At 48.3% G+C, this 27,031-nt stretch overlaps 3 protein-coding genes across 6 annotated transcripts; 1 reads left to right on the forward strand and 2 right to left on the reverse strand.

The window, feature by feature from the left end:
* Positions 1 to 2,354: 2,354 nt before the first annotated feature.
* On the reverse strand, positions 2,355 to 13,379 carry COG8 (component of oligomeric golgi complex 8). 4 transcript variants are annotated; one of them, XM_034940560.3, is made up of 6 exons: positions 12,974 to 13,378; positions 10,308 to 10,515; positions 8,337 to 9,164; positions 6,535 to 6,703; positions 4,745 to 4,921; positions 2,355 to 3,003 (listed from the first exon to the last, which is right to left on the reverse strand). In XM_034940560.3, exons 1-6 carry the CDS (start codon positions 13,348 to 13,350, stop codon positions 2,846 to 2,848), a joined length of 1,917 nt encoding a protein of 638 aa, XP_034796451.2. In that variant the 5' UTR covers positions 13,351 to 13,378; the 3' UTR covers positions 2,355 to 2,845. The 4 variants fall into 4 exon arrangements, with proteins under 4 accessions (XP_034796451.2, XP_003814597.2, XP_008965498.2 ...); XM_003814549.6 differs by having other exon boundaries at positions 2,355 to 4,921; positions 12,974 to 13,379; XM_034940561.3 differs by lacking the exons at positions 4,745 to 4,921; positions 6,535 to 6,703 and having other exon boundaries at positions 2,860 to 3,003; positions 12,974 to 13,373.
* NIP7 (nucleolar pre-rRNA processing protein NIP7) lies at positions 13,348 to 17,069 on the forward strand. The gene is made up of 5 exons (XM_003814554.5): positions 13,348 to 13,683; positions 13,804 to 13,890; positions 13,992 to 14,130; positions 14,980 to 15,120; positions 15,333 to 17,069. The coding sequence occupies exons 1-5, from the start codon at positions 13,628 to 13,630 to the stop codon at positions 15,450 to 15,452; spliced, it is 543 nt and encodes a 180-aa protein (XP_003814602.1). The 5' UTR covers positions 13,348 to 13,627; the 3' UTR covers positions 15,453 to 17,069.
* Positions 17,063 to 25,723, reverse strand: TMED6 (transmembrane p24 trafficking protein 6). The gene is made up of 4 exons (XM_063597702.1): positions 25,372 to 25,723; positions 23,351 to 23,477; positions 21,616 to 21,764; positions 17,063 to 17,454 (listed from the first exon to the last, which is right to left on the reverse strand). The coding sequence occupies exons 1-4, from the start codon at positions 25,582 to 25,584 to the stop codon at positions 17,221 to 17,223; spliced, it is 723 nt and encodes a 240-aa protein (XP_063453772.1). The 5' UTR covers positions 25,585 to 25,723; the 3' UTR covers positions 17,063 to 17,220.
* Between the last annotated feature and the right edge of the window lie 1,308 nt (positions 25,724 to 27,031).

Consider the following 27,031-nt stretch of genomic DNA (forward strand, 5'->3'; position numbering starts at 1 on the left):
AACTGATTACATGGCCAACTCTTGGTTCACACTGGGCTTGCACTGGGCCATTTCTTTGCTCTGGTTCAGAGCCTCTGCAGAAGTGAGCTAACTTTGGATCAGTAGCTCCAACACTTGGCTCCAGTGCTGGCAGGTTACCCCTCAACCATAGCAGCTGGGATCTTTGTGGCTTGGGGGTGCTTGTGTAAGTTCTTGGTTATGTGCCCTCAGCCACCAGGATATGAACCGTGTCTGCAGAGCTTCACTTTAGTGAGCTTACAAGTTTTTAAATTTTTACTTCTAGTTACATTTACTTGAATCAGAACGTTGTTTCCTCATTCCTACTGCTTAAACACCTTGACAAGTCCTAGGGGTTAATAAAGGTTAGCATGGCTATGGTCCATCCCTGTGCTCTAGTTAGAGCGTGAAGACACCTGACTTTCCAGTTGTCTCTCTCCATGACCAGTAACAGGAACCACTGATGCTGAACTTTGGACAGTGGCCTCAGACTCTGGCTGCCAGCACACAACCTGCCATCATCGATGTTAAACATGCTGACATGTGCAGAGGAGTTTCCTCCCTGAAATGCTCTGAAATTCACTTCTCTGCCTGGGGATTCTGTTATAAACCTTCTGCCTACATTGGCTTTCACTGTGGAAGTTGATTTCTAAAACTCTGATTAGCTCACAACGTTGACACGTATATGCGTTTTTTTGTGAGTGCTTCCTGCTCAAAGTGGGAGAGATTTTACTGGAAATGCAATAAAGTTTGCATTTTATTGCTACCGATGCCCACCACAAAAGCGTTAACCTCAGAAGACTATAAGAAGCATCAAAAGATCGCCATAGCCCCCTGTAAGAGCTTCTGAACATTGTCCAAATGAAAGGAGGCTCAACTGAATTCTAATTTTCCTAAAGACCCATGTTTTCAGCATCTATGAGCTTTCTACAAAATCTCCCCATTGGCTGCGTCTCTGACCTTGCACCAGTATCTGGTTGGGATTCCCTTTTTTTTTTTTTTTTTTTTTTTTGAGACAGAGCCTTGCTCTGTCGCCCAGGCTGGAGTACAGTGGCGAGATCTCAGCCCACTGCAACCTCTGCCTCCCAGGTTTGAGCGATTCTCCCGCCTCAGCCTCCCAAGTAGCTGTGATTACAGGCGCCTACCAGCACACCCAGCTAATTTTCATATTTTTAGTAGAAACAGGGTTTCGCCATGTTGGCCAGGCTGGTCTTGAACTCCTGACCTCAGGCGATCTGCCTGCCTTGACCTCCCAAAGTGCTGGGATTACAGGCATGAGCCACCAAGCCTGGCCGGGATTCCTTTTCAAAGTCTGGCTGCACCTAGAGCCAGTTTGCTTCTGCTTGGCCTCATGGGGCCTCAGAGAAAGCCACAAAGGAGGATGGGTCTTTCCTGGGTTCATTTAACTGCCATTTATAACACTTTTTCCTCTAAACAGCTTACTGGACTTCCTACTACTTGTATAGTTTGATTTTCAGGACTCTGTTCAGCAAGAATACCTACTTTACAAAACTCAGCATAAAAATGAGGTGAAACAGTTTAACTAAAACTGGAGTTTGGCTGGGTAGTGTGGCTCACAACTGTGATCCCAGCACTTTGGGAGGCCGAGGCAGGAGGATTGCCTGAGACCAGGAATTTGAGGCCAGCCTGGGCAACATAGTAAGACCCCCGTCTCTATTAAAAAAAAAAAATAAAAGAATAAATAAAACAAGTTCCTTCACCTCTTGACAAAGCTGACACTTTTTTTTTGAGACAGAGAAAAAAAGAAAACTCTACAGCCAGAATCATACTTTTGAGTCTCGCTCTGTCGCCCAGGCTGGATGGAGTGCAGTGGCGTGATCTTGGCTCACTGTAACCTCCGCCTCCTGGGTTCAAGCAATTCTCTGCCTTGGCTTCACGAGTAGCTGGGATTACAAGGTGCTCACCACCACGCCCGGCTAATTTTTGTATCTTTAGTAGAGACAGGGTTTCACCATCTTGGCCAGGCTGGTCTTGAGCTCCTGACCTTGTGATCCACCCGCCCCGCCCTCCCAAAGTGCTGGGATTACAGGCGTGAACCACTGCACCTGGCCACTTTCTTAAACCTACACATTGGTTGCTGTGATATTAATTCTATTTTTACAAAATAAGTGTATAACCAGGAAGTACTAATCCTGCTTTCTATGTCCCAATTGTTAACAGGAAAGGGCTCAGTGCACTTCTCAATTGTCACCCCGCCCCCAGCCCTGATCCACGGCCTCTACCCCAAGAATGAGCCAAGAACCAGCTGCTCTAGGGATCTCAGCAGCAAAATCCTGCCCAAGGCTGTTAAAATGTGTGGGCACTCATTTACACTCGTGCTGTCATGAAACACATCCTTGAACAGGGACTATTCTGTTTCATTTCCATAAGCAAACTGGCGTCTAAGGCCACAAGCCCTCCGTAAAAATAAGAACTCGGCACAAATGGCCGGTCACATGCTTACCTGCATTTTTAAAGACAGCTTTCAGGTATTTGGGGACTACATTATTACCAAACCTTGGCTTTGGGAGATTATACAGGTCCGAGGAACTCGTGTCTACTGCAGACGAATGCAATTACCCCACCTTCCTCCATACAGAATTGTTAGGAAATGTCCACTCCTTTGGGGGTGATTTTTCTCCTCAAGTTGTAGCCAACATTTTGTCCGTAACTGATTTCAGGGCAAACATTTCTGACATCTTCCTCCAGCTCAGTCTGCCATGCCTTGGCAATCCAGTTTCCTGTCATATGCGAGCCATCCAAGTTGATGCCAAGTAAGATGTGCCCAGCTCAAAGTGAAAGTGTTTGCGTCTTGGTATCCGGAATCCTCAGCCCCAATAGCAAAGCTTTAGTCATTCACCTTCATCCAATAGACGTTTGTGAACGTCCTGCTGTCCATTTTGTCAATAAACAGGCAGCCCTGCAGGTGGTCCATCTCGTGCTGGATGATGCGGGCTGCCCACCCGCTCGCCTGCCACACCACCTGTTCTCCATTGGGGTCCAGCCCTGCAAAAGAAGTTACAGCCCTGGTGAGTGGGAACAGCTGAACTGCATCATCCTCAACCTCCCTACCCCTGCCCCCGGTCCTGGCTGTCCCCATTGACAAGAGGCAACAGCAGATGGCAAATGTAGACAGCAGCTCCTCTTCTAACTGGAAAACGTCCCTCATCTCGGTCCATTACCAAGCGTTCAACCTGGTTCCCAACTCTGGTAATTAGGTTATCGAGCTCACTGTAGAGTTGAGATGAGAAATCATCTTTCTACGGTGCGACCCTTCCGAACACTCCTCCCACTTCTGAGGTACCTGTGGGCTCCCAACTCCTAACAGAGGTTCTGCAGCTTGAGACCCCACTTGTTTTTCTGACCCTCTTGAACCGACGGGCTTGCTCTGCAGGAACAATCACCCCGACCCCAGCAGAGCCCGCATTCCGCGAGGCATCCTGTGGTACCACGGGGGGAATGGCCTAGCCCCCTGGGCTGGGTCAGGCTGGGGGGGGGCTAACCCCCACTTCTCCAACTCCACCGTGGCGGATCTAACTGGGGCCGAAGAAGGTGTTTGCCTCAGAGAGCAAGGGAGCAGAAAGCAGACGCCAGGCTGTCAGGTAACAGCGGAATCGGGGGACCTCTCCTCGCCCCTGCGTCCTATCTGAGCGGGCTCTGCCCCACAGGAGCTTCTATCCGTCCTGAGGCCTCTCCGCTCCCGCATCCCACTTCGCTCCTGCGGGAGGTCCGGCGTATGAACCGCGACCACTTCTGCGCTCTCGCGGAGTCGGGCAGAAGAGACGCGCGCGCTGCTCCAGCCGCCCCGGTCCCCGCCGCCCGCACCTGAGATCTGCACCGCCTGGAAGCGGGGCACGCAGGCCAGGAAGCCGGCGACGCTCTCGCAGCCCTCGGGAAAGGTGACCAGGCGGCTGTCAAGCACTCGCAGGCTGGGGTTCACGAACACGCGCAGGGGGAAGGGCTCCATCTGGCGGAGCGCGCGCTGGCGGGGCGGGCACTCCCGACACAGCGCCTCGGGGAGCTCCAGCGCCAGCACCTGCCGCGGCACCCCCAGCTGCGGCGCGCTTAGGCCCACGCAGCGCCGCCGCCGCATCACCTGGACCAGCCGTTGCGTCAGCCGCTGCAGCTCGGGCCCGCCTAGCTGCGCCCGCTCCACCGGGGCCGCCACGCCGCGCAGCACCGGGTCCCCGACTTGGCACACGTGCGAGAACGGCGGTTCGGGAGGACCCACCACCAGACGCCTCAGGTGGCGCCAATAGGAGCGCCGCAGCGCCGGGCCCTCGACGCCGTCCGGAGCGGCCGTGGAGCTGCAAGCCCGGACACCGACGGCTGCCGCCCCGCCCCACGGCACGGCCGCCCACAGTGGCCGAAGACTCAGCGCGCCCCACAGCCGGGCCATGGCGGCCCCCTTAACAGTGACCCGGCCCGCCCCTTCCGGCCGCAGCGCTGGGCACGCCGGGAAGCGCCGTCGGCCAGCGCACAGCGAAGCCGCGACTGGATCCCCGCCTTCCTGCCTAGACTGGCAGTGAGCACCGCCCCCTTCCGCTCTCCTCCCGGGAGCGCCTTCCCGCCTCCCGAACCCGCCCTGGACCTTCCAGGGCGAGGCAGTCCTGGCCACCCCGCGCCGGGAACCTCACGCACCGCGTTCTGGAGGCAGGGGACGCCGGCTAGGGCCCCACGCTGGGCGGTTCTGCCTGCGTCTCCGCTCGCCCTCCCTCCGGGCAGGCTGGGCCCGCGGGCTCCAGGCGTGGCTCCTCGGCGGGAGGCTCTGGTGCTGGAGCTGTGAGCTCGGGCCCCAGCGCCTGGTCATCCAGGGTGAAAAGCGTCTCTCTCTTTGGCAGGATAAAGGCGAGGGGCTCCTGAATGGCGCCGATGTTCACATGCCCTAGGTTACCGTACTTGGAGAGCTGAGTGGGAGGAATGCCTAACCCAGAAGTGGGGAAAGCAAAATGGAAAACAGTTACTAATAAAACTCAATATAGAAATTTAAGGGAGGCCGGGCGCGGTGGCTCACGCCTGTAATCCCAGCACTTTGGGAGGCCGAGGGGGGGGCGGATCACCTGAGGTCAGGAATTCCGAGACCAGCCTGACCCACACGGAGAAATCCCATCTCTATTAAAAATACAACATTAGCCGGGCTTGGTGGCGCATGCCTGTAATCCCAGCTACTTGGGAAGGCTAAGGCAGGAGAATCGCTTGAACCTAGGAGGTGGAGATTGCAGTTAGCCGAGATCGCGCCATTGCACTCCAGCCTGGGCCACAAGAGCAAAACTCCGTCTCAAAAAAAAAAGGAAATTTAAGGGAAAAAAAACGAGCCATTACTATTGTTTTTTTTTTTTTTGAGACAGAGTCTCGCTCTGTCGCCCAGGCTGGAGTGCAGTGGCGTGATTGCTGCTCACTGCAACCTCTGCCTCCCAGGTTCAAACAGTTCTCATGCCTCAGCCTCCGTGGTGCTGGGATTACAGGTGCCCGCCACCATGCCAGGCTAATTTTTGTATTTTTAGTAGAGACGGGGTTACTATGTTGGCCAGGCTGGTCTCAAACTCCCAACCTCAGGTGATCCATCCGCCTCGGCCTCCCAAAGTGCTGGGATTACAGGCATGAGCCACTGCGCCCAGCCATCAATTACTATGTTTTAATACAGCAAAAACCACCTTTGTTACAGGGAATGGGAAGCTATACTGTGAAGCAGAACGTAACGGAACAGCAGTGTAGGGTGCCTGCAGCAGGAACCCAGACCTCAGGCAGCACCAGGGAAAAAGCAGAGGGCAGCCAGGCTTTGCACGTGTGATGCACTGACCCATTGCCCTTTGGGAAGCTGTGCCTCAACCAAGCCCCTCTCCTACCACAAGGGGACAAGGACGTGAAAGTGAATTGGAAAAAAGACTTTAGGACGGGTGTGGTGGCTCACGCCTGTAATCCGAGCACTTTCGGAGGCCGAGGTGGGCGGATCACAGGTCAAGAGATAGAGACCATCCTGGCCAACATGGTGAAACCCCGTCTCTACTAAAATACAAAAATTAGCTGGGTGTGGTGGTGCGAGTCTGTAGTCCCAGCTACTCGGGAGGCTGAGGCAGGAGAATTGCTTGAACCCGGGAGGTGGAGGTTGCAGTGAGCCAAGACTGTGCCACTGCACTCCAGCCTGGCAACACAGCGAGACTCCGCCTCAAAAAAAAAAAAAGAAGACTGTAAAAACCGTTTCTCTAGATATTTCACATAAATGGAATCATACGTATGTGGTTCTTTTGTGACTGGCTTCTTCCGCTTAGCCAGATACAGCCACATAATGTATGATTCCATTTTTACGAAATGTCCAGAAGAGGCAAATCTATGGCAACAGAAAGTAGGTTGCCAGGGGCTAAGGATGCTGTCGAGGAATGACTACAAACGTGCATGAAGGATCTTTTTGGAGTGATGGAAATATTCTAAAATTGGATTCATATTTACTAAAAAACACTGACTTACACAAATGGATGAATTATTTAGTATGTGAATTACACATCAGTAAGGCAGTTTACAGAATTTTCATTCTCTTACCTAAAGTCTGTGCTATCTGAGCTGGTGGAAAAAGGACTTGGAGACAGCGATTTAAATACGGAACAAGGTCTTCCAGGAAGACAGTGCAGAACTGGACAAAGAGCTCTTGCTCCCCGCTGCTGAAGGCAGCCTCTTCAGCGCGATGGAAGGCCAGGATTATTTTAGTTACCTAAGAGACAAGGGCACCGTCAATTACTGGGACAGCCTATCACCACTGGGACAGCAGTGCATGAAACTAGGCAAAAAAATGTATGCCCCTCCAGTTTTCCTGAACAAAGTAATTTAACAGTACATTATTTTACTGTCTCATTTAAACTCAGAATTATGGTCATTCTCCACAATTGTGTCACTTTATTAATGTGAAGTTCAGACCCAACTTGTTACATTACGGATATAGTTTCCGGTTCCAGTGGAGGAGTGTCATAAAACTATAGAGAGAATACATGGTTTTGGTTTTTTTTTTAGAGACAGGATTTTGCTCTGTCACCTAAGCTGGAGTGCAGCGGCACAATCAGCTCACTGTAGCTTCAAACTCCTGGGCTCAAGGGATACTCCCACCTTAGCCTCCCAAGTAGCTGGGACTACAGGCGTGCACCATCACGCCTGGCTAAGTTTTAAAATTTTTTGTAGAGACAGGGTCTTGCTTTGTTGCCCAGGCTGGTCTGGAGCCCCTGGCTTCAGGAGATCCTCCTACCTCAGCCTCCCAAAGTGTTGGCATTACAGGCGTGAGCCACTGCGCCCGGCCCAATACATGGTTCTTAACTTCCACGGAGGACCAACCAGAACTGTGCTGGATCCAGGAAAATGACGCAAAACTATACAAGCTTTCTACTAAGCCCTGAGGTTTCAGAAAGCTAGAACCACTGGAAAACTGTAAGAAAACAGCTAGGAAAGAGAAGTTTCAAAACCAACAGAGCAGCCTAGCTGACACTACAGATATGTGGCATAGCGACAGGGTAAGAACACAGACTCTGATGCTGGACTTCCCAAGTTCAAGTGACTCACACCTGTAATCCCACACTTTGAGGGTCTGTAGCAGGAGGATCACTTGAGTCCAGGAGTTTGAGACCAGCCTAGGCAACATAGGGAGACACTCTCTCTCTGTAAAATAAAACACTTTTAACAATAAAAATAAAAGAATATGCTAAAGGTAAAGGGTTTTGCAGATGTAATTAAAGTCCCTAATCATCTGACTTAATCAAATGAAGTTTTTAAAAGGAGGTACCTAAAAGAAGAGACTCAAGCAAGAGAGTAGCTCTCCTGCTGGCCTTGAGGAAGCAAACAGCCATGTTGTCAGCTGCCTATGGAGTGGACAGCCTCTAGGAGCTGAGGCTTCAGTTCTGCAATTGCAAGGAACTGACCCCTGCCAACTTGAATGAGTCTGAAATGGAGCCCCAACCTCCAGATGAGGCCATAGTCCAGCCAACACCTTGATGGCAACCCTGTAAGACCCTGAGCAGAGAGGACCCGGTTGTGCTGTGCCTGGACTCCTGACCCACCAAAACTGGAAGGTAATAAATGTGTTGCTGGAAGCTACTAAGTTTGTGGAAATTTGTTATGCAGCACTAGAAAGCTAATACGTGTATTACCGAATTGTTACTATAGGCAAATCACTTCATGGACTGTCCTAGGTCCCATGAAGGGCAACTGGCCAGAGCTTCTCAATCAGGAGAACCTCCAAAACCACACTAGACCTCTCCATGTCAGCAGACACCGTCAAATAGACGGGTTTATTACAAAAATCTGGCCACCCATTACCAGAGAAGGCCCAGGGTAGCAGAAAACCAACAGAATGTGCTCACCTTGGCAAGGGCATCTTCCAAGGCCCCAGTCACATCCTGCGCCAGGGCCACAGGGCAGCAGAGGCGCAGATCATTGAAGGCAACCAGAATATTGTTGAGGAAGCAGGCGAGGGGTGGGAAATCTAGGAGCACCATGGGTGGCTGCAGCGTCCCCGGCTGGGTGGCTGGCACAGCAGCAGGCATGTTACTGGTGCCCAGGATGGCTGGAGCCGAGATGAGCATGTAGGAGTTCATTTCTTCCTGGAATTTCTCCACTGTTTCCTGAATTGCTTTCTGGAAAGTGCTGATGGCCACCCGCTGGAAAACAGGAGCCAACTGACCCCGGAAATCAGCTCCCACCCGGCTGAAGGACAGCCCAAAGTACATGCACTGGCCCAGCAGAGAGTCCAGGCGGCCGCCTATGCCCCGGTAAAGGTCGGTCTCCAGCACCTGCAGGAATTGTGAGACCTTCTGTAGCACCCAGCCATGGAAGATGGCACTCTCATTCACAGTGTGCTCACCCATGGCAGGGGGCAGCAGTGGGTCCTCGTCTGAGAAGATGGCACGGTACTGGGTGATGATATCAAAGAGATGGACACGGGAGGCCTCGATGGTTTTTGTAATATGGAAATAGGGATCATCATTAGGAATGGCAGTCAGGATGGACCGGAGCCAAGCATCTCGGGCCTGAAGAAACTTCACCCTCAACTCAGCCTCAGTGAAGACGTCCATGCGCCGCAGGTAGCCAATGACACGGAGGCAGGCGGGAAGCTGGATGTTGGTCCTCAGTTGCTGGATCAGCTGGCTCAGCATCAGCTGCATGGACTGGCGCACTTCGTTCACGATGCCCTGACAATACACAGAGAGAGTCACACTGCGCTGGGAAGGATGCTCTCTAGAACCCATTCCCCTAACTCTGAAGACTGCAGACCAACATTCCCATGGCTTTCCTGAAATGTGAAGTAATTTCCTAAAGCTGATGCCTGTAGGTTAACCAACAAAGATCAGGTTAGTTAACTCTCTTGCTTAAAAAGCTTAAAACCTGGCCAGGTGCAGTGGCTCAAACCTGTAATCCCAGCACCGTGGGCAGGCAGGTCACTTGAGGTCAGGAGTTTGAGACCAGTCTGGCCAACATGTGAAACCTCGTCTCTACTAAAAATATAAAAATCAGGTGGGTGTGGTGGTGCAGGCCTGTAATCCCAGTTACTCGGGAGGCAGAGGCAGGAGAATCACTTGAACCCGGGAGATAAAGGTTGCAGTGAGCCAAGGTCGCACCACTGCACTCCAGCCTGGGGGACAGAGCGAGACTCTGTCTCAAAAAAAAAAAGCTTAAAATCCTCCAGTGACTTCCCACTGCAATCAAGAAAATTCCAACCACTTGTTGGGACTTACACTGGTGGCCCTACCTGGTTCTCCATCTTCACCTGCTTCCTAGTGCTCTCCCGCTGCTACAATCCATTAACCCTGGCTGCCTCTGTATCCCTTAAACACCTCAATTTCTGCCCACTTCAGCCCTCTGTACTTGTTCTTCACACTTTCTGGTTTGCTCTCTCCCCAGATCTTTGTGGGCTGGCACCTCCTTCTCATTTAGGTCTCAGCTTAAATGTTACCTCCCTAGAAGAGTCCTTCTTGATCACCCTACCTAAAGAAACCTACCCTTAGACTCCCTTACCCCATTCCCTGTTTTTTTCTTCAGACACCACTATCTGAAATGATATCATTTCTTTGTCAATTATCAGACTTCCCATTAGCACGTAAGCTGCATGAGAGCCAGGACCACTTTATTCACACTGTATCCCCAGCATATAGAGCAGTGCTTGGCACATGATTAATATGTATTTTGAATAAATTAATGTTTTCTGTTCAGGCATACCTGGCTGGCAGAAACTGATGTGAAACATGCAAGAGTTTCTACCTAAAGCTTCAGTCCTGACCACAGAATAAATGATTACAAGAACATTACTTTGAGTCCTCTCTGGGCAAGGTGGCTACCTGGATGACAGGGATGGAAGAGTATTTCCTCTCCAGTCGGCGTACGTAGGCTGCAAGCTCCAGGGCCTCTTCATAATAACTGTTCCGGACACAGGTGTCCATGAGCTGAGGAATCTCCAGTATTTCCAAAATTTCTGTGTGCCGGTTTAGGGTCAGGCTATTCATCCGGCGGTTGGAGCTGATCTCCTCGGCTTCCTTCACAAAGTTCCTAGTAATAATCAGAAGAATGTTGATCCTTCACTGCTCTGTACCCAAACCTTAGCTACAGTTACCCAGTACCTGCTATGAACATTGGGCTGGATGATCTATCTGATTTATTCCTCACACCCCACCTATAAGGTAAGTATTATTACAATTGAGGAAATTTTTAATCCCAGAAAGGTTAAGCAACTTGTCCAAAAACATACAATTAATAAATCTAACAGATGGAGATCCAGATATGCCACTTGCTGGCTGTGGCAAGGTACTTGGCCTCTCTGAACCTATTTCCTCATTGGTAAAACGGTATACAGGGCCAGGCGCAGTGGCTCACGCCTGTAATCCCAACACTTTGGGAGGCTGAGGTGGGCGGATCACTTGAGGCCAGGAGTTCAAGTGAAACCCCATCTCTACTAAAAATACAAAAAATTAGCCAGGCATGGTGGTGCGCGCCTGTAGTCCCAGCTACTCAGGAGGCTGAGGCAGGAGAATCACTTGAACCCAGGAGGTGGAGGTTGCAGTGAGCAGAGATGGCGCCACTGCACTGCAGCCTGGCCAACAAAGCAAGACTCCGTCTCAAAAAAAAAAAAAAAGTATATAGGACCCTCCTCATAAGGGTGTAAGAACTAAATGAGATGATGTGTGTGAAGCATTTAACATAGAATTTGAAACAGAGCGAATGCGTCAAAGTAAAAATAGTAGAAGAGACACAGTTAAATATTTAACAGTAGCTATCATTATTTTCAAAATGAAGCACTAACTGCCTAGAATCCACAATCTTTCCCCTCAGGTCTTCATCTTCTCCTATGCTAATGTTCAACCATAGTTCCTGCCACAGTCTACTTTCAACACTTCTCCATATTTGCAGAGACCTGCTTTATCAAGTCCCCTATCTATTCTGGAGCATGGAAGGGTACAAAAGCTGCTGTCAAATATCCAAAGGCTCAAAAGAAAAATTAAACTTTAATCATGAAAGGCTGGAAGCCAGAACTAGGGATAATGGAGACAGAATATGACTCACAAAGGACTTTTTTTTTTTTTTTTTTGAGACGGAATCTTGCTCTGTCACCAGGCTGGAGTGCAGTGGCACGCATCATCTTGGCTCACTGCAACCTCCGCTTCTCAGGTTCAAGTAATTCTCCTGCCTCAGCCTCCCGAGTAGCTGGGACTACAAGCGCGTGCCACCACGCCCAGCTAATTGTATTTTTAGTAGACATGGGGGTTTCAGCATGTTAGCCAGGATGGCCTCGATCTCTTGACCTCGTGATCCGCCTGCCTTGGCCTCTCAAAGTGCTGGGATTACAGGTGTGAGCCACCGCGCCCAGCCTTTTTTTCTTTTTTTAAGAGAGTTTCACTTTGTCACCCAGTCTGGAATGCAGTGGCACAATCACAGCCCACCGCAGCCTCGACCTCCCCAACTGGAGTGCGGTGGCACAATCATGGCTGACTGCAGCCTCAATCTCCCGGGCCCAACTGACCCCCCCACCTCAACCTCCTGTGTACCTGGGACTACAGGCGCACGCCACCACGCCCAGCTAATTTTTTATTTTATAGAGACAGGGTTTTGCCATGTTGGCCAGGCTGCTCTCGAACTCCTGGGTTCAAGCCTCAGGCTCCCAAAATGCTGGGATTACAGGCTGAGCCACCACATCCAGCCATCCAAATGGAGAGACTTTTTGATATCTGATGCCCTCAAATGCGAGGATTTCCTTGTCACCTTCCCGTCAATGGAAGTTTTGAAGCAGATGACCTCCGGTCCACGCTTTCGTATAAAATAAGTATATAAATGTGTACATATATTCAGCTCACACCTATAATGTTAACTATGTCAGACCCGATAATAAGAGCTTTGCATGAATCCTTTTTCTTTGTGCCCACAACTGCCCTTCGAGGGAGCGACGTGCTTCTGGGTAACCAGTTCTGAATTCGAAACCTCCTAGCTGTGTCCTTGGACGTCACTAATCTCTGTCTTGACTTGCTCATATGTAAAATGGAAATAACAGGGCTGGGCGCAGTGGATTATGCCTGTAATCCCAGCGCTTTGGGAGGCCGAGGCGGACAGATCACATCAAAAGATCGAGACCATCCCAGCCAACATGCTGAAACCCCGTCTCTACTAAAAATCCAAAAAAATTAGCTGGGCGTGGTGGCGCGCGCCTATGGTCCCTGCTAGTCAGGAGGCTGAGGCAGGAGAATCGCTTGAACCCGGGAGGCAGAGGTAGGTTGCAGCGAGCCGAGATCTCGCCACTGCACTCCAGCCTGGCGACAGGGCGAGACTCCGTCTCAAAAAAGAAAAAAAAGGAATAACAGTACCTACCTCGAAGGCTGTTGTGAGGTTTAAATGGATTAATAAAGCGCTCAGCAGAGAACCTGGAACGTGGTAAACGCTTTATGTGTTAGTTATTTCTACCATCGTAAATGTCAGCTTTTACAGTTATAAAACCCCTTTAGCGCCAGGCGCGTCGCACCTGCAGCTCTGCTGGAAGCTGGGCAAGCGGTCGAGCAGGCGGCCGAGCGACGCCTCCACGTCGCCAAACAGGCGGTGGATGCGCTCGGTGCACTCGGCGCCGCGGATGAAGGTCTTGTAGTTAGCGAAGGCCAAGTCGCGCGTTTGCTGCAGCAGCTGCGCCCGCTCCTCCGCCAGGCGCTCGGGCTCGCGCCGCAGCCGCTCCAGCCCCGAGCCGCTCAACTCCCGGAGGTAGCGGCCCACATCGGGCCGCTCGCGCCACTGGGCCTCGGGGAAGCGGTCCCGGAACAGCGACGCCAGGAGCCCTTCATCCTCCACCTCGCCGAGAGCCGCTGCCGTGGCCGTGGCTACCGATGGGATAGTCACCGCGGTCGCCATCTTCCCAGCAACAACGTCACTTCCCTTCCGGACCACAGGGGGCGCTGACTCCGAACTTAGGACAGGAAGAAACAGGCACATTTCCGGTCTCTATGCTTTCTCATCCGGCCGGCTTGCTTTCCCCTGCGGTCGTCCAGACTCTTGGGCGCTAGCGAGACGAACTATTGGTACGGGGCTAGAGAGGAAGGCTTTGGGGTTGCCGGGGAGCAGCGAGCAACCGACTTCCGTTTCCAGTTACCAAGGCACGAGGATCCGGTGTTCCAACCCAGGGAGAAAAATGCGGCCTTTGACTGAAGAGGAGACCCGTGTCATGTTTGAGAAGATAGCGAAATAGTAGGAGCGCGCGGGGCGGACGCGGGAGTGTGTGGGTGTGGTGGCCAGGGGTGGAGTGGGGGCGCGGTGCCGGAGACCGGTTCGTCCGGGCGCGGTCTCCAGTCCTCTTTTTGCCCTCAGCATTGGGGAGAATCTTCAACTGCTGGTGGACCGGCCCGATGGCACCTACTGTTTCCGTCTGCACAACGACCGGGTGTACTATGTGAGGTGAGGCGGGGCCGGGCAGGCAGCATGGACCCAGGGGAGAGGGGTCCTGGGTCCCACGAGCCTCCTTCATCCGCAGCCTTGCTCCCCCTTTACCCTTTTAGTGAGAAGATTATGAAGCTGGCCGCCAATATTTCCGGGGACAAGCTGGTGTCGCTGGGGACCTGCTTTGGAAAATTCACTAAAACCCACAAGTTTCGGTTGCACGTCACAGCTCTGGATTACCTTGCACCTTATGCCAAGGTTTGTGGGGCGGTTTCCAATTCTGCCACGGGCGATGAAGTCAAGGATTAGGCAGATTGTCCGGCAGCTTCTCTCCCACAGAGTCCCTGACAGTGTGCTTGAAGGAGTTTCAGCACATGGAGATGTGTAGAGGTCTTGCAGCTTGAGCATGGTCAGGGCTATGGGATAGGAATGCTATGTGGCTGCGTAGGGTTAGTTTTCTCCAGCGAAGTAGAAGAGCCTAGGCAGACCCAGCTAGAGATCAGAAAGCAAATAAGTGGTAGCAATGAAGACACCGGGGTCCAGAAAAAGAGCTGTTAACCTGGCCATGGAGGATGATCCTCGTAGAGTTGAGAAAATAACTTTTTGCATTTTTTTCTTTTTCTTTCTTGCTCTGTTTTTTCTTTTCATTTCTCTTTCTCTTTCTTCCTGACACAGTTTCACTCTGTCGCCCAGGCTAGAGTGCAATGGTGCGATCTCACTGCAGCCTCCACTTTCCAGTTTCCAGTGATTCTTGTGCCTCAGTAGCTGGGATTACAGGCATGTGCCACCACACCTGGCTGATTTTTGTGTGTGTTTTTAGTAGAGACAGTGTTTCACTGTGTTGGCCAGGCTGGTCTCGAACTCCTGGCCTCAAGTGATCTACCTGCCTCGGCCTCCCAAAGTGCTGGGATTACAAGCGTGAGCCACTGCACTGGGCAACTTCCTGCATTTCTGTTCAGGAGATAGACAGTTTGAGGAAAACATGAGTCTCTCTCTGTTTCCCTTAAAATTATTTCAGAAAATTATTCACAGATCCAGCAGCTAGCTTGTCTGCATGGATAGAAATAGTAACGTTTTTATGTCTCTTGGATTTTAATTCTCTTATAGTATAAAGTTTGGATAAAGCCTGGTGCAGAGCAGTCCTTCCTGTATGGGAACCATGTGTTGAAATCTGGTCTGGGTCGAATCACTGAAAATACTTCTCAGTACCAGGGCGTGGTGGTGTACTCCATGGCAGACATCCCTTTGGTGAGTAGAGATGGTAGCTGTTACAGAACTCAAGTACTCTTATTCAAGAAGGGTATGTTTTCAATCGGAGTGCTTGAGAGAATAAATTCTCAGCACGTTTTGAATCCCAGAAAGACCAGAACTGTACTTTTTCCGTCTTTGTTATTTCCAGCCCTCAATATGGGCATATTGAATGACTTCAGTGAGTTAGTGTCTCTTCTTTTGAATCCCAGGGTTTTGGGGTGGCAGCCAAATCTACACAAGACTGCAGAAAAGTAGACCCCATGGCGATTGTGGTATTTCATCAAGCAGACATTGGGGAATATGTGCGGCATGAAGAGACGTTGACTTAAAACGAAGTCATTCCAAGGACAGACGGCTGTATGGAAAGGCCGAGCTTTGTTTCCTGTGTTTGTGTGGACTCCACCATCATGTTGAATTTTGTCAACACTCTGACCTCTTCAGGGACTTCTTATTTACTGTACTCTCTATCACTGACAAATGCAGGCTGGATTCTTATTATATACAGAGATGGCTCAAAAATGGGGTTTCAGATCTTTGTGTTTGTGACGAAATAGAATACTGTTTCATATTTGAATCAGAGGGCTTCTTGTTCTGAGAAATAGGTTCAAAATCATTGGAACTAGGAACAAGAATAGCTTATTGTTATCTGTGATAACACTGTTTTCTAAACACAAGGATTTTCTTTTTTATTAATATGCAACATAGACATTGCCATAACAGAATAATAAACCACATGTGGGGTTTTAAAAATGAAATTTGGCTAATAGGAGCAATTCAACTATTTTTCTATACAGTAATTGGTGTGTGGTATGGAAGAAAAACGGGTTCAAACCCCACTTCTGCCACCTACCAGCTATATGGCCTTGAATGAGTCATTCAGCTTTAATAAGGTTCATTTTCTTCTGTTTAAAAAGACACAAAACTTAAAAATCAGCTTTGGCCATCTACCTGAGAATTAGAAAGTCTGATTTTTGGAATCAGAAATCATGATTGTAGGCTGGGCACAGTGGCTCACGCCTGTAATCCCAGCACTTTGGGAGGCCAAGGTGGACAGATCACTTGAGGTTAGGAGTTCGAGACCAGCCTGGCCAACATGGTGAAACCCCATCTCTACTTAAAAAAAAAAAAAAAAAAATTAGGTGTGGTGACACATGGCTGTGGTCCTAGTTACTTGGGAGGCTGAGGCAGGAGAATGGCTTGAACTGGGGAAGCAGAGGTTGCAGTGAGCCAAGATGGTGCCATTGCACTCCAGCCTGGGCGTGACAGAGTGAGACTCCGTCTGATTGTAAAGCATCTAGTACAGTGTACAGTGCCTTGGAAATCATAGGTATGGAATAAATGGTAAGAATTATTTTTATATTATATATATTATGTATTCCTGTTATTAAGTGTAGAGTTTTATGAGTATAATTTGATTTTATTACCTTCTTTTTTACAAGCTGTTTTCTCAGTATTTTTCTTGGATGGGATGATGCTAGGCTGGAAAGTTTTTTTCATCACTATGATTTTATAAAACAATTTTTTCTATGAACCTTTACTTACTTGACTGGATTGGACTAAAAGCACTGATCAGAGGCCACGACATAAAAATTCAGTCCCTTTGTCCTTCCCCGTGCCTCCCAAAGTTACTTTAAGATCCTTAGAATATTTCTTTAAATATTTTATAGACAAAAAATTTAAAGACTATCTGTATTGCAAAATTAAACTATTTCTTTAATGAATATATTGCTTTTTTTAAGTTCCAAAGGTGAAGTCTTTAAGAATAAAACATTACCAACTCCTGCTTTTATATGTAAGCAAACTTGATTGTGGCCTTTTTCAACTCATCTTCCTTCTAAGGTTTTCTGTTAGCCTCTAAGTAGACTCAGTGAAGGCTAAGGGACTGCTATATGATGAACAGTATTTTGATGCATACATTTAATACATACTTCTTCAGAACTTTTTCATTGTTATGATTTTATTGCCATTTTGCTTTTTTAGATGTGTGCAGCAGACTAAAACATTAATGAGATAAATTGATTTTTGTCCCATAACATTACAAAGCTGATTTGACTAAGCCCCAGAAGAAAACAGCCAGGGTGCTATAGTCACCTTAGCTTAGCATCCTGGCTTCTTTGTATCTGTAGTTGTTGGAACATTGAAGAGACGCTTCAAGAAATACAGTTGCAGGATCCCAGAAAGAATAATAACGAGGCTCTGGGCTGTCGACCACCAGTTCACGTAGTTATAGTTTGATTGGATAAGGAAAAAGTCAGCCATTTTCCTCATCCGGGCAAAGTTGTAGTATCGCCACATGTGAAAGATATTGTTCTGCACCTTTTGTGTGCCGTCCTATGAGAGAGACAATTTTAAAGGGGATTCTTCCAAACCCCCATCTAGCCTCACCTGAGCGCTCACTAGCACTAACCTATCTCAAGTCAAATAATTTACCCATATGATTTTAAGATGTACAATACAATGATAGTTGTTAAATGTTGTGTTTGCTATGTATGAAATATGGTCTGGATTTGAGTTTAAAATTTTTGTTTTTGTTTTATGAGACAGGGTCTCACTTGTTTGCCCAGGCAGGAGTACAGTGGCGCAGTCACAGCTCACTGCAGCCTCAACCTTCTGTGCTCAAGTGATCTTCCCACCTCAGCCTCCCTAGTAGCTGGGACTACAGGCACATGCCACTACACCCGGCTAATTTTTTTTTTTTTTTTTTATTGTAGAGACAGGGTTTTGCCATGTTGCCCAGACTCATCTCGAACTACTGGGCTCAAGAGATCCACCCACACTGGCCTCCCAAAGTGTTGGGATTATGGTCATGAGCCACTGCCCCGGCCTTTTGTTTTGTTTTTAAATAATGGAAAACTTCAGTACTCAAACTAGAGAGCTCTTCCAGAGGAAGAGCTAGATTTAGATGTACTCAGCATGTCGTTACCATTCCAGGTGATGTTTTATGTTCTCTGTATATGGTAGAAGACAAGGGCCTGTGGACTTTTTATTAAAAGGCCAGATGGTAAATATTTTTGGCTTTGCAGGCCCCTGTGACTGCTGAACTCTGCCATTGTAGTACAAAAGCAGCCACAGACAATATGTAATTGTCAAATGAGCATGGCTGTGTTTCAAGAAAACTTCCATTTACAAAAACAGGCAGTGAGCTTTTGTGCATTTAGGAGAGACTATTAAGAAAGTGAAAAGTGGCCGGGCACAGTGGCTCATACCTGTAATCCCAGCACTTTGGGAGGCCGAGGCGGGCAGATTACCTGAGATCAGGAGTTTAAGATCAGCCTGGCCAACATGGTGAAACACCATCTCTACTAAAAATACAAAAATTAGCCAGGTGTGGTGACACACGCCTGTAATCCCAGCTACTCGGGAGGCTGAGGCAGGAGAACTGCTTGAGCCCGGGAGGCGGAGGTTGCAGGGAGCTGAGATCGTGCCACTGTACTCCAGCCTGGCCGACAGCGCAAGACTCTGTCTCAACAAAAAAAAAAAAAAAAAGAAAAGAAAAAAAGAAAGTGAAAAGTGGCCAGGCACGGTGGCTCGTTCCTGTAATCTTAGCACTTTGGGAGGCCAAGGTGGGCAGATCACCTGAAGTCAGGAGTTCAAGACCAGCCTGGCCAACATAGTGATACCCCATCTCTACTAAAAATACAAAAATTAGCCAGGCGTGGTGGCACCCGCCTGTAATCCCAGCTACTTGGGAGACTGAAGCATAAGAATCACTTGAACCCGGGAGGCGGAGGTTGCAGTGAGCCAAAATTGTGCCACTGCATTCCAGCCTAGGTGACAAAGCGAGACTCTGTCTCAAAAAAATATAAATAAATAAATAAATAAAAATACAAAAGTTAGCTGGGCATTGTGGCACACGCCTGTAGTCCCAGCTACTCAGGAGGCCGAGGCAGGAGAATCGCTTGAACCTAGGAGGCAGAGGTTGCAGTGAGCCAAGATCTCGCCACTGCACTCCAGCCTGGGAGACAGAATGAAACTCCGTCTCAAAAAAGAAAAAAGAAAGTGAAAAGACATTGCCAGAATGGGAGAAAATATCTGCAACTCACATATCTTAGGAGGGATTTGTATCCAGAATATATAAACAAAATTCAACAATAAAAAGACAATTCAGGCAGGGTGCGGTGGCTCACGCCTGTATTCCCAGCACTTTGAGAGGCTGAGCTGGACAGATCACAAGGTCAGGAGTTCAAGACCAGCCTGACCAACATGGTGAAACCCCCGTCTCTACTAAAAATACAAAATGTAGGTGGGCGTGGTGGCACGTGGCTGTAATGCCACCTACTCAGGAGGCTGAGGCAGGTGAATCACTTGAACCCAGGAGGCAAAGGTTGCAGTGAGCCGAGATCACACCACTGCACTCCAGCCTGGACGACAGAGTGACTCTCTCAAAAAAAAAAAAAAAAAAAAAAAAGTAAAATGGGCAAAGGATTTTCATTTTTTTGAGATAGGGTCTCACTGTCACAGCCTTGACATCCTGGGTTCAAGCAATTCTACCTAAGCCTCCCGAGTGGCTGGGACCACAAGTATGTGCCACCACACCCGGGTCATTTAAAAAGTTGTTTTGTTTGTAGAGACAGGGTCTTACCATGTTTCCCAGGCTAGTCTCAAACTCCTGGGCTCAAGCTATCCTACCTCGGCCTCACAAAGTGCTGGGATTACAGGTGTTGGGCCAACTGGCCTGGCCTAAAATGGGCAAAGGACTCGAACAGACATTTCTCCAAAGAAGAGAGATGGCCAATATGCACGTGAAAAGATGCTCAACATTATTAATCATTAGGGAAAAGCAACTCAAAACCACAAGATAACATTTCACACCCACTAGGATGACTGTAACAAAAAATAAGTGTTGATGAGGAAGTAGAGAAATTAGAACCTTCATACACTGCTAGCAAGAGTTTAAAATGGTTTAGCCACTGTGGTAAACAGTCTCCAGTAATTCCACTTTCAGGTATACACAGATGAAAACATGCTAACACAAAAACTTGCATGCAAATGTCCATAGCCACGTTATGATAGCCAAGAGGTGGAAAAACCTAAATATCCATCATGTCCATTAACTGATGAATGGATAAATAAAATGTGTATCCATAAAAGAGAATATTATTCAGCCATAAAAAGAAAAGTACTGATACATGCTACAACATGGATGAACGTTGAGAACATGCTAAATTAAAGAAGCCAGTCTTGGCTGGGCACGGTGGCTCATACCTGTAATCCCAGCACTTTGGGAGGCCGAGGCGGGCCAATCACCTGAGGTCAGGAGTTTGAGACCAGCTTGGCCAACATGGTGAAACCCTGTCTCTACTAAAAATGCAAAAATTAGCCGGGCATGGTGGCAGGTGCCTGTAATCCCAGCTACTTGGGAGGAGGAGAATCACTTGAACCCTGGAGGCGGAGGTTGCAGTGAGCTGAGGTTGCGCCATTGCACTCCAGCCTGGACAACAAGAGCAAAACTCCGTCTCAAACAATAATAAAAATAAGCCAGTCACAAAATCCCATGTACTGTGTGATTCCATTTAAATAAAGTGTATAGAGGCCAGCCACAGTGGCTCAACGTGCTGATTAATCTCGGCACAGTAGCTCATGATGCTGAGTAATCTCAGCTCAGTGGCTCAAAGTGCTGAATCTGAGCACTTTGGCAAGCCGAGGTGGGAGGATTGCTTGAGCGCAGGAGGTTGAGGCTGCAGTGAGCTGTGATCAAGCCACTGCACACTGCAGCCTGGACAAGAGTGAGACCCTGTCTCAAAAATTAAGTATAGAATAGGTTAAATCTATAGAGACAGTAGAACAGTGATAGGCAGGCCTGGGGTAATAGAATGGAGAATGACTAATGGGGAGTGGGATTTTGAGGGTGGGGTGGGTGATAAACTTCCGGAATTAGATGCTGATAGTTGCACAGCCTTGTGAATATACTAAAAAACCACTGACTTACACACTTTTAGATGGTGTACGGTGTATGAATTATATCTCAATTTAAAGAAAAACAGGCAATGGGCCAGATTTGGCCTGTCAGCCATACATAGTTTGCCAACCCTTGGTATAAAACGAAGATGGAATTTCAAGAGCTTCAAGTCATAATTTATTTTGAGACGGTGTCTTGCTGTATCCCAGACTGGAGTGTAGTGGCGTGATCTCGGCTCACTGCAACCTCTGCCTCCCAGGGTTCAAGCGATTCTCCTGCCTCAGCCTTCCAAGGAGCTGGGATTACAGGTGCGCACCACCACACCCAGCTAATTTTTGTATTTTTAGTAGAGACAGGGTCTCACCATGTTGGAAAGGCTGGTTTCGAACTCCTGACCTCAGGTGATCCGCCCACCTCGGCCTCCCAAAGTGCTGGGATTATAGGCGTGAGCCACCGTGCCCAATCAAGTCATAATTTATTAAGAAATTCACATCCCCTTGCCTGTTTGGTTTCTACCTAAATGAAGTCATCTTCCCTCTGAAGTTAAAAATCAGTTTCCACAGATGTTTCTCTTCCACAAAACACTTCCTTACCTCAATTGCATCCAGAGTATCATTCAGTTGTTTTCTTTCCTTCTGTTTGTGATCAGTCTCAGGCCCCTCATAGAAGACTCCAAAGTTGAGGTACACTTGCACAGAACCGAAGTGATTATGCTGATTACTTAGACAAAGCTGATAAAAACCTGTAAGAATTCTTAGATCATTACCAAGTCTTTGGTCTCCTCCCCTTTGTTAAGGATTCCCTGGAGGTATCTGTCCTCTAGTTTTGGAATTCTACTACGGGACCTTCTTTTTACTTAGAAAGTACAAAGATCCCGTTTTTGACATGGAAGACACGGACCTTATGTTAAACTTATACTAAATATTACTTATATTTGGCCAAATTTTAGTAACTCATTCTTTCCATACTGGGTAGTGGCAAACAATGTTTTCTCTTTAACATATAATTCCCACATCTTGTATTAAGGAACTCCTGCTCAACAGATTGAGTTGAAGTTAAGAGCATGGTGTTTGCCTGGTCCTTGTACACCATTAGAGCTAGGGACACCATCTTGAACTTGAAATTAGGAAAGGCAAAAAAAAAAAATGGATGCATAGTGCATGAAAGCAGCTCTCCTGGAGTGATTGCCTCCAAGGCGGTGTGTACAGTGACTCATGGTTTGGTTATATCTGTTGGGGCTGGGGTTGCCTCCCTTTGTGTGTGCGGGGGGGAGGGGGGTGCGGGGTGGGGAGCGGGTGGGAAGGAGCAAGGTGGAGAGGACCGGTGGAAGATGGGTGGGGTGGGATTAGAAATATGTGGCAGTGTTTGAAAGTCAAAATGATTGGAAGGCACTACTGGCATGTAGCGGCCAAAGATGTTCAAGATCTTTTTTTTTTTTTAGACGAGTCTCGCTCTGTTGCCCAGACTGGAGTGCAATGGCGCGTTCTCGGCCCACTGCAGTCTCTGCCTCCAGGTTCAAGCAATTCTCTTGCCTCAGCCTCCCAGGTAGCTGGGATTACAGGCGCCTGCCACCACACCCAGCTAATTTTTGTATTTTTAGTAGAGACGGGGTTTCACCATATTGGTCAGGCTGGTCGCAAACTCCTGACCTCAGGTGATCCGCCCACCTTGGCCTCCCAAAGTGCTGAGATTACAGGTGTGAGCCACCGCGCCCGGCCTGTTCAAGATCTTTTAACACTGATACACATGCTGTGCTTCATAGTGAAGGACTGTCTGATGCCCCTGTTGAGAAAATGTCTTTTTTAGTGCAGCTGGCTATTAAAGAGGGCAGTTAAGACACTGGTGCTCTCCAAAGTGGGACAGGCTTGACCTGGCTGGAGGAGTGCTTTGCTGTGGAGTGTGGATATCTCACATGGATATCATGCATTTTCTTTTGTTCTGAATCTGCTTTTAGTAACTGACTCAAATATTCTGATGACTGGAAAGACATGCTTCCCCGTAATCCATTTGTTAATTGGAATTCTGTATTATAAATGGGTCTCTGTTTTTTGGTCACTTTCCCAGAATCTGATTAACTGGAGATGATGAGATAAAATTGAGCGGCTGAACCCTAGACTTAGAATGCTCACCTGGAGTGTTGCCCCCAAATCGTCAGTAGACTGCCACTTGGCATCCTTGGAGGTCAGCAGCCTCCAGGAACACTGGTTTTTGGTGTTAAAGGCTGAATTTTTTTCCTACTGTTAAAACATCTCTGTATACTTCCTCATTATTTCTGTAATTTCATAGGACCCTATGATTATTATAATAGCCATGGTAATGAAAACAGACCTGTCTCTTGGGTAGAGAAGTTAATCTGGCCCCGAACACCCTGGAAGGTGTCTATGAGAAATCCCTGTGGGTTATGTGCCGTGGCAGCAACATGCCGGTCATGTGACATCCCCACTGTCCGCTGAACCTGCCAAGACACATTAAATAGGTAGCAGAATCCCTGCTACATCACGAGGAAGCCAGCTGAGTGGTAAGATTGACGTCCCACAGTCATCAGCACAGCGGTCTCTGTCTGGGGTGGGACTGCCCAACCCCCTGCTGGGGTTTGGAGTTGATTGGAGGATTCTGAGGTATCACAGTGATGGTGTTAAGGGGAGGCAGCACAGCATTGCTGAACGTCTGCAATGTAAGAAACAGTACAGCAGGACAAAGAACTGCCCAGAATGCCAACAGCACCCGTGTGAAGAAGAAGACATGCCTTGCTCGGAACACACAGCTAGTGTGGATCCATTAAAATGTATGATTCTGGGCTGGGCGCGGTGGCTCACGCCTGTAATCCCAGCACTTTGGGAGGCCGAGGTGGGCAGATTACAAGGTCAGGAGTTCGAGACCAGCCTGGCTAACATGGTGAAACCCTGTCTCTACTTAAAAAATACAAAAATTAGCCTGGCATGGTGGCGTGCGCCTATAATCCCAGCTACTTTGGAGGCTGAGGCAGGAGAATTGCTTGAACCCGGGAGGCAGGGATTGCAGTGACTCGAGATCATGCCACTGCACTCCAGCCTGAGTGACAGAGCAACACTCTGTCAAAAAAAAAAAAAAAAGTACGATTCTGGCTGTAGAATTTTTTATTTTTTTTGAGACAGAGTCTTGCTCTGTCACCCAGGCTGGAGTGCAGTGGAGTGATCTTGGCTCACTGCAACCTCCACCTCCCAGGTTCAAGCGATTCTCCTGCCTCAGCCACCTAAGTAGCTGGGATTACAGGCACATGCCACCAAGCCCGGCTAATTTTTGTATTTTTAGTAGAGATGCGTTTTCACCATATTGGCCAAGGTGGTCTCGAACTCCTGACCTCAGGTGATCCGCCTGCCTTAGCCTCCCAAAGTGCTGGGATGACAGATGCGAGCCACCGCACCCGGCCTGGCTGTAGAGTTCTTGAATGAACTTGCTTGGTGGTTGAGCTCCCCAATGATGTCCCAGATTTGAGCATTTGCTGCTTGGCAGTGCACACCTACAACAAGCACTCCATGGACACTCGCTCCCAAGCTAGATCTTGATTAGCCCAGGCCACAGTGAGCTTAGTAGTGGCTGCTGTTCTAATAGAAATTCAGAGGTAAGAAAAGTCTCTGATAAGTTTATTTAAAATAAATGTTGTTACAGTGGAGTAAGATCAACAAAGTCTATTACTATGTAAACAAAAATTAGAAAGTTAACAGATTTCTAAGATAAAGAACAAAGGAAATGAACAGCCTCTAACTTTCATACTGAGTTCACCATCCTTGGACAGCATGATATAAGACCATAGTATGCGTAAAAGTACTTGACCTTTGAATAAGTAACTTGAAAACACTTACCGTCCTAAAAAAAAATAGGATTAACTGGCCGAATACAGAAAACTTGACCTAGTGAATCTCTGACTTGCCAGAATTGCTCCTAAAGGCAGCAGAACCTTTACTCCCCCACCCCATAAGCTGAAGCAGCCTTCTTTGAAATCTCTGGATCAGTCTCCAAAGCACCATTATCCAATTTTGTTTTAATATATTAAAAATGTATTCTCTCCCCTCTCGTCCCCAAATCCGAATACATGTAATGATTACCTCTTCAGGGAGAGGCACCCCGTCTGCCCCATGGCTTTGAGCATGGCCCCTGATGTAAGAAGCCAAACCATATGTTTTAGCTCCTGTTGGTGATTATTCACCCAGCTGGAGTTTCCCTCTAACTGCAGGTCCATTTCATTAACAGGTGGGGAATCACAGCATAATAAAGACAACCAGACCTTGTTTTGGCCTAAAACCTGACCCACTTTATGAGTAAAGGAGAAAAAAAAAAAAGCCCCCCAGTATGGCCAGTCACCCACATACCTCGTAACTGAAATAGAAGTATCCAGTCTGGTGGGCAAATTGCCAAAAGCATTCCGTGCCTCCTGGAGGTATCATGATGGCAAAGTCATATCGATCAGCTCCACGGAAGAGTGGCTGGTCCCCAGAGCCACTTAGAGGTTCTGTCTTCTGGCTCCTGGCAGACGTCACTAGATTCAGAACGACCAGCCCAGCCCCAAAGAGCAAAGGGGACATGCCGCTTTCTGGAGCCTCCTCTGCAGGTGAACTGCTCGCAGCCCAGGGAAATCAAGTCGTTCAGACAACCGCTGGGCTAATGATTAACTCCACAAGTCACATTACGGCCCATTTCAGGGCCACACATAGATATTCATCATAGAACTGCCATGATACTCCCATGTTTGGCTCGCAGGAGGAAATTTTGCTTTCACCTCAAAAACTCAGTGGCTTACCAAACCTACTTCATGGGTGCTACATAGAATCTACCGCCTCAGAAGAGGTCTTTCCACCCTTCATTAGGGCTGTCATTTTTTAGTTCCTGCTTCTTGTGGATATAATACTGGGTAAGTTTACAACTTCTGAATACACTGACAAAAAGTTGGCTGGGGGGATTGTTCTCTTACATCAAATTGCTCCTATAAACACATGGGGCAACACTTCTCTCTCCCCAATGCTGCAGCTCAGAGCAAATCACAGCATGTGTGTGCAAAGATGTAAATGGATGAATACAGTGCCAGAGGATGGTGCTTAGACCCCTCCACTGACAGTCCTCGTCCTGATGCCTTTCACCTAACGGTCACCTAAAGCTATCCAAACCCACTGAAAGACAATTATATTATCCAAAGCCTCAATCTTTTTTTTTTTTTTTTTTTTCTGAGATGGAGCGTAGCTTTGTCACCCAGGCTGGAGTGCAGTGGCACGATCTCTGCTCGCTGCAACCTCCACCTCCCCGGTTCAAGCGATTCTCCTGCCTCAACCTCCTGAGTAGCTGGAATTACAGGTGCCTGCCACCATGCCCGGCTAATTTTTGAATTTTTAGTAGAGACAGGATTTTACTATGTTGGCCAGGCTGGTCTCGAACTCCTGACCTCAAGTAATCCACCCGCCTCGGCCTCCCAGAATGCTGGGATTACAGGCATGAGCCACCACGCCCGGCCTTGATCTTTCTTTTATTCAGGACTTCTTCAGCACACATGGGGGAAAAAACTATCCAGAACCCACTTAAAGACAATTATATTATTCACATCCTTAATCTTTATTCTTTTATTCATTATTTCAACACCCACCTCCTTCATGGCAGGCACTGAGCTAAGATTTACCTGCATCTTATTTTATTCTCACAATAGCCCTGCAAGGGAGGTATTGTGAGCTCTGGCATTAGAGATGAGGACACAGACATTCAGAGATTCCAGTGGTGGCTCACGCTCCCACAAGCACACCTGGCAGAGCTGGGTCCCCGGTGGGGGCTCATGCTCTTAACCACCAGGCAGGACAGTGTTTCTCATTCTCAAGCTGTCAGTCTCTGAGTTCTGACACTGCCTAACCATTTTTCAGTCCTAATCTTTTTTTTTTTTTTTTTTTTTTTGCTTCCTTGAGATGGTATCACTCTGTCTTCCAGGCTAGAGTGCAGTGGCACAAACATAGCTCACTGCAGCCTCACCCCCTTGGGCTCAAACAATCCTCC

This window comes from Pan paniscus, chromosome 18, assembly GCF_029289425.2.
Source record: "Pan paniscus chromosome 18, NHGRI_mPanPan1-v2.0_pri, whole genome shotgun sequence".
In the NCBI taxonomy this organism is placed as follows: Eukaryota; Metazoa; Chordata; class Mammalia; order Primates; family Hominidae; genus Pan; species Pan paniscus.

Excerpts from the sequence above, each read along its gene's own strand:
- COG8 (XM_034940560.3), bottom strand. The coding sequence starts at position 13,350 with ATGGCGACCGCGGTGACTATCCCATCGGTAGCCACGGCCACGGCAGCG. Across the intron at positions 10,516-12,973 it reads AGCTTCCAGCAGAGCTGCAG|GAACTTTGTGAAGGAAGCCG; the intron begins GTGCGACGCGCC and ends GATTATTACTAG. Across the intron at positions 4,922-6,534 it reads TCAGATAGCACAGACTTTAG|GCATTCCTCCCACTCAGCTC; the intron begins GTAAGAGAATGA and ends CTTCTGGGTTAG.
- NIP7 (XM_003814554.5), top strand. The coding sequence starts at position 13,628 with ATGCGGCCTTTGACTGAAGAGGAGACCCGTGTCATGTTTGAGAAGATA. Across the intron at positions 14,131-14,979 it reads ACCTTGCACCTTATGCCAAG|TATAAAGTTTGGATAAAGCC; the intron begins GTTTGTGGGGCG and ends ATTCTCTTATAG. Across the intron at positions 15,121-15,332 it reads CCATGGCAGACATCCCTTTG|GGTTTTGGGGTGGCAGCCAA; the intron begins GTGAGTAGAGAT and ends TTTGAATCCCAG.
- TMED6 (XM_063597702.1), bottom strand. The coding sequence starts at position 25,584 with ATGTCCCCTTTGCTCTTTGGGGCTGGGCTGGTCGTTCTGAATCTAGTG. Across the intron at positions 23,478-25,371 it reads ACTTCTATTTCAGTTACGAG|GTTCAGCGGACAGTGGGGAT; the intron begins GTATGTGGGTGA and ends GTGTCTTGGCAG. Across the intron at positions 21,765-23,350 it reads CTTCTCTACCCAAGAGACAG|GTTTTTATCAGCTTTGTCTA; the intron begins GTCTGTTTTCAT and ends GAATTCTTACAG.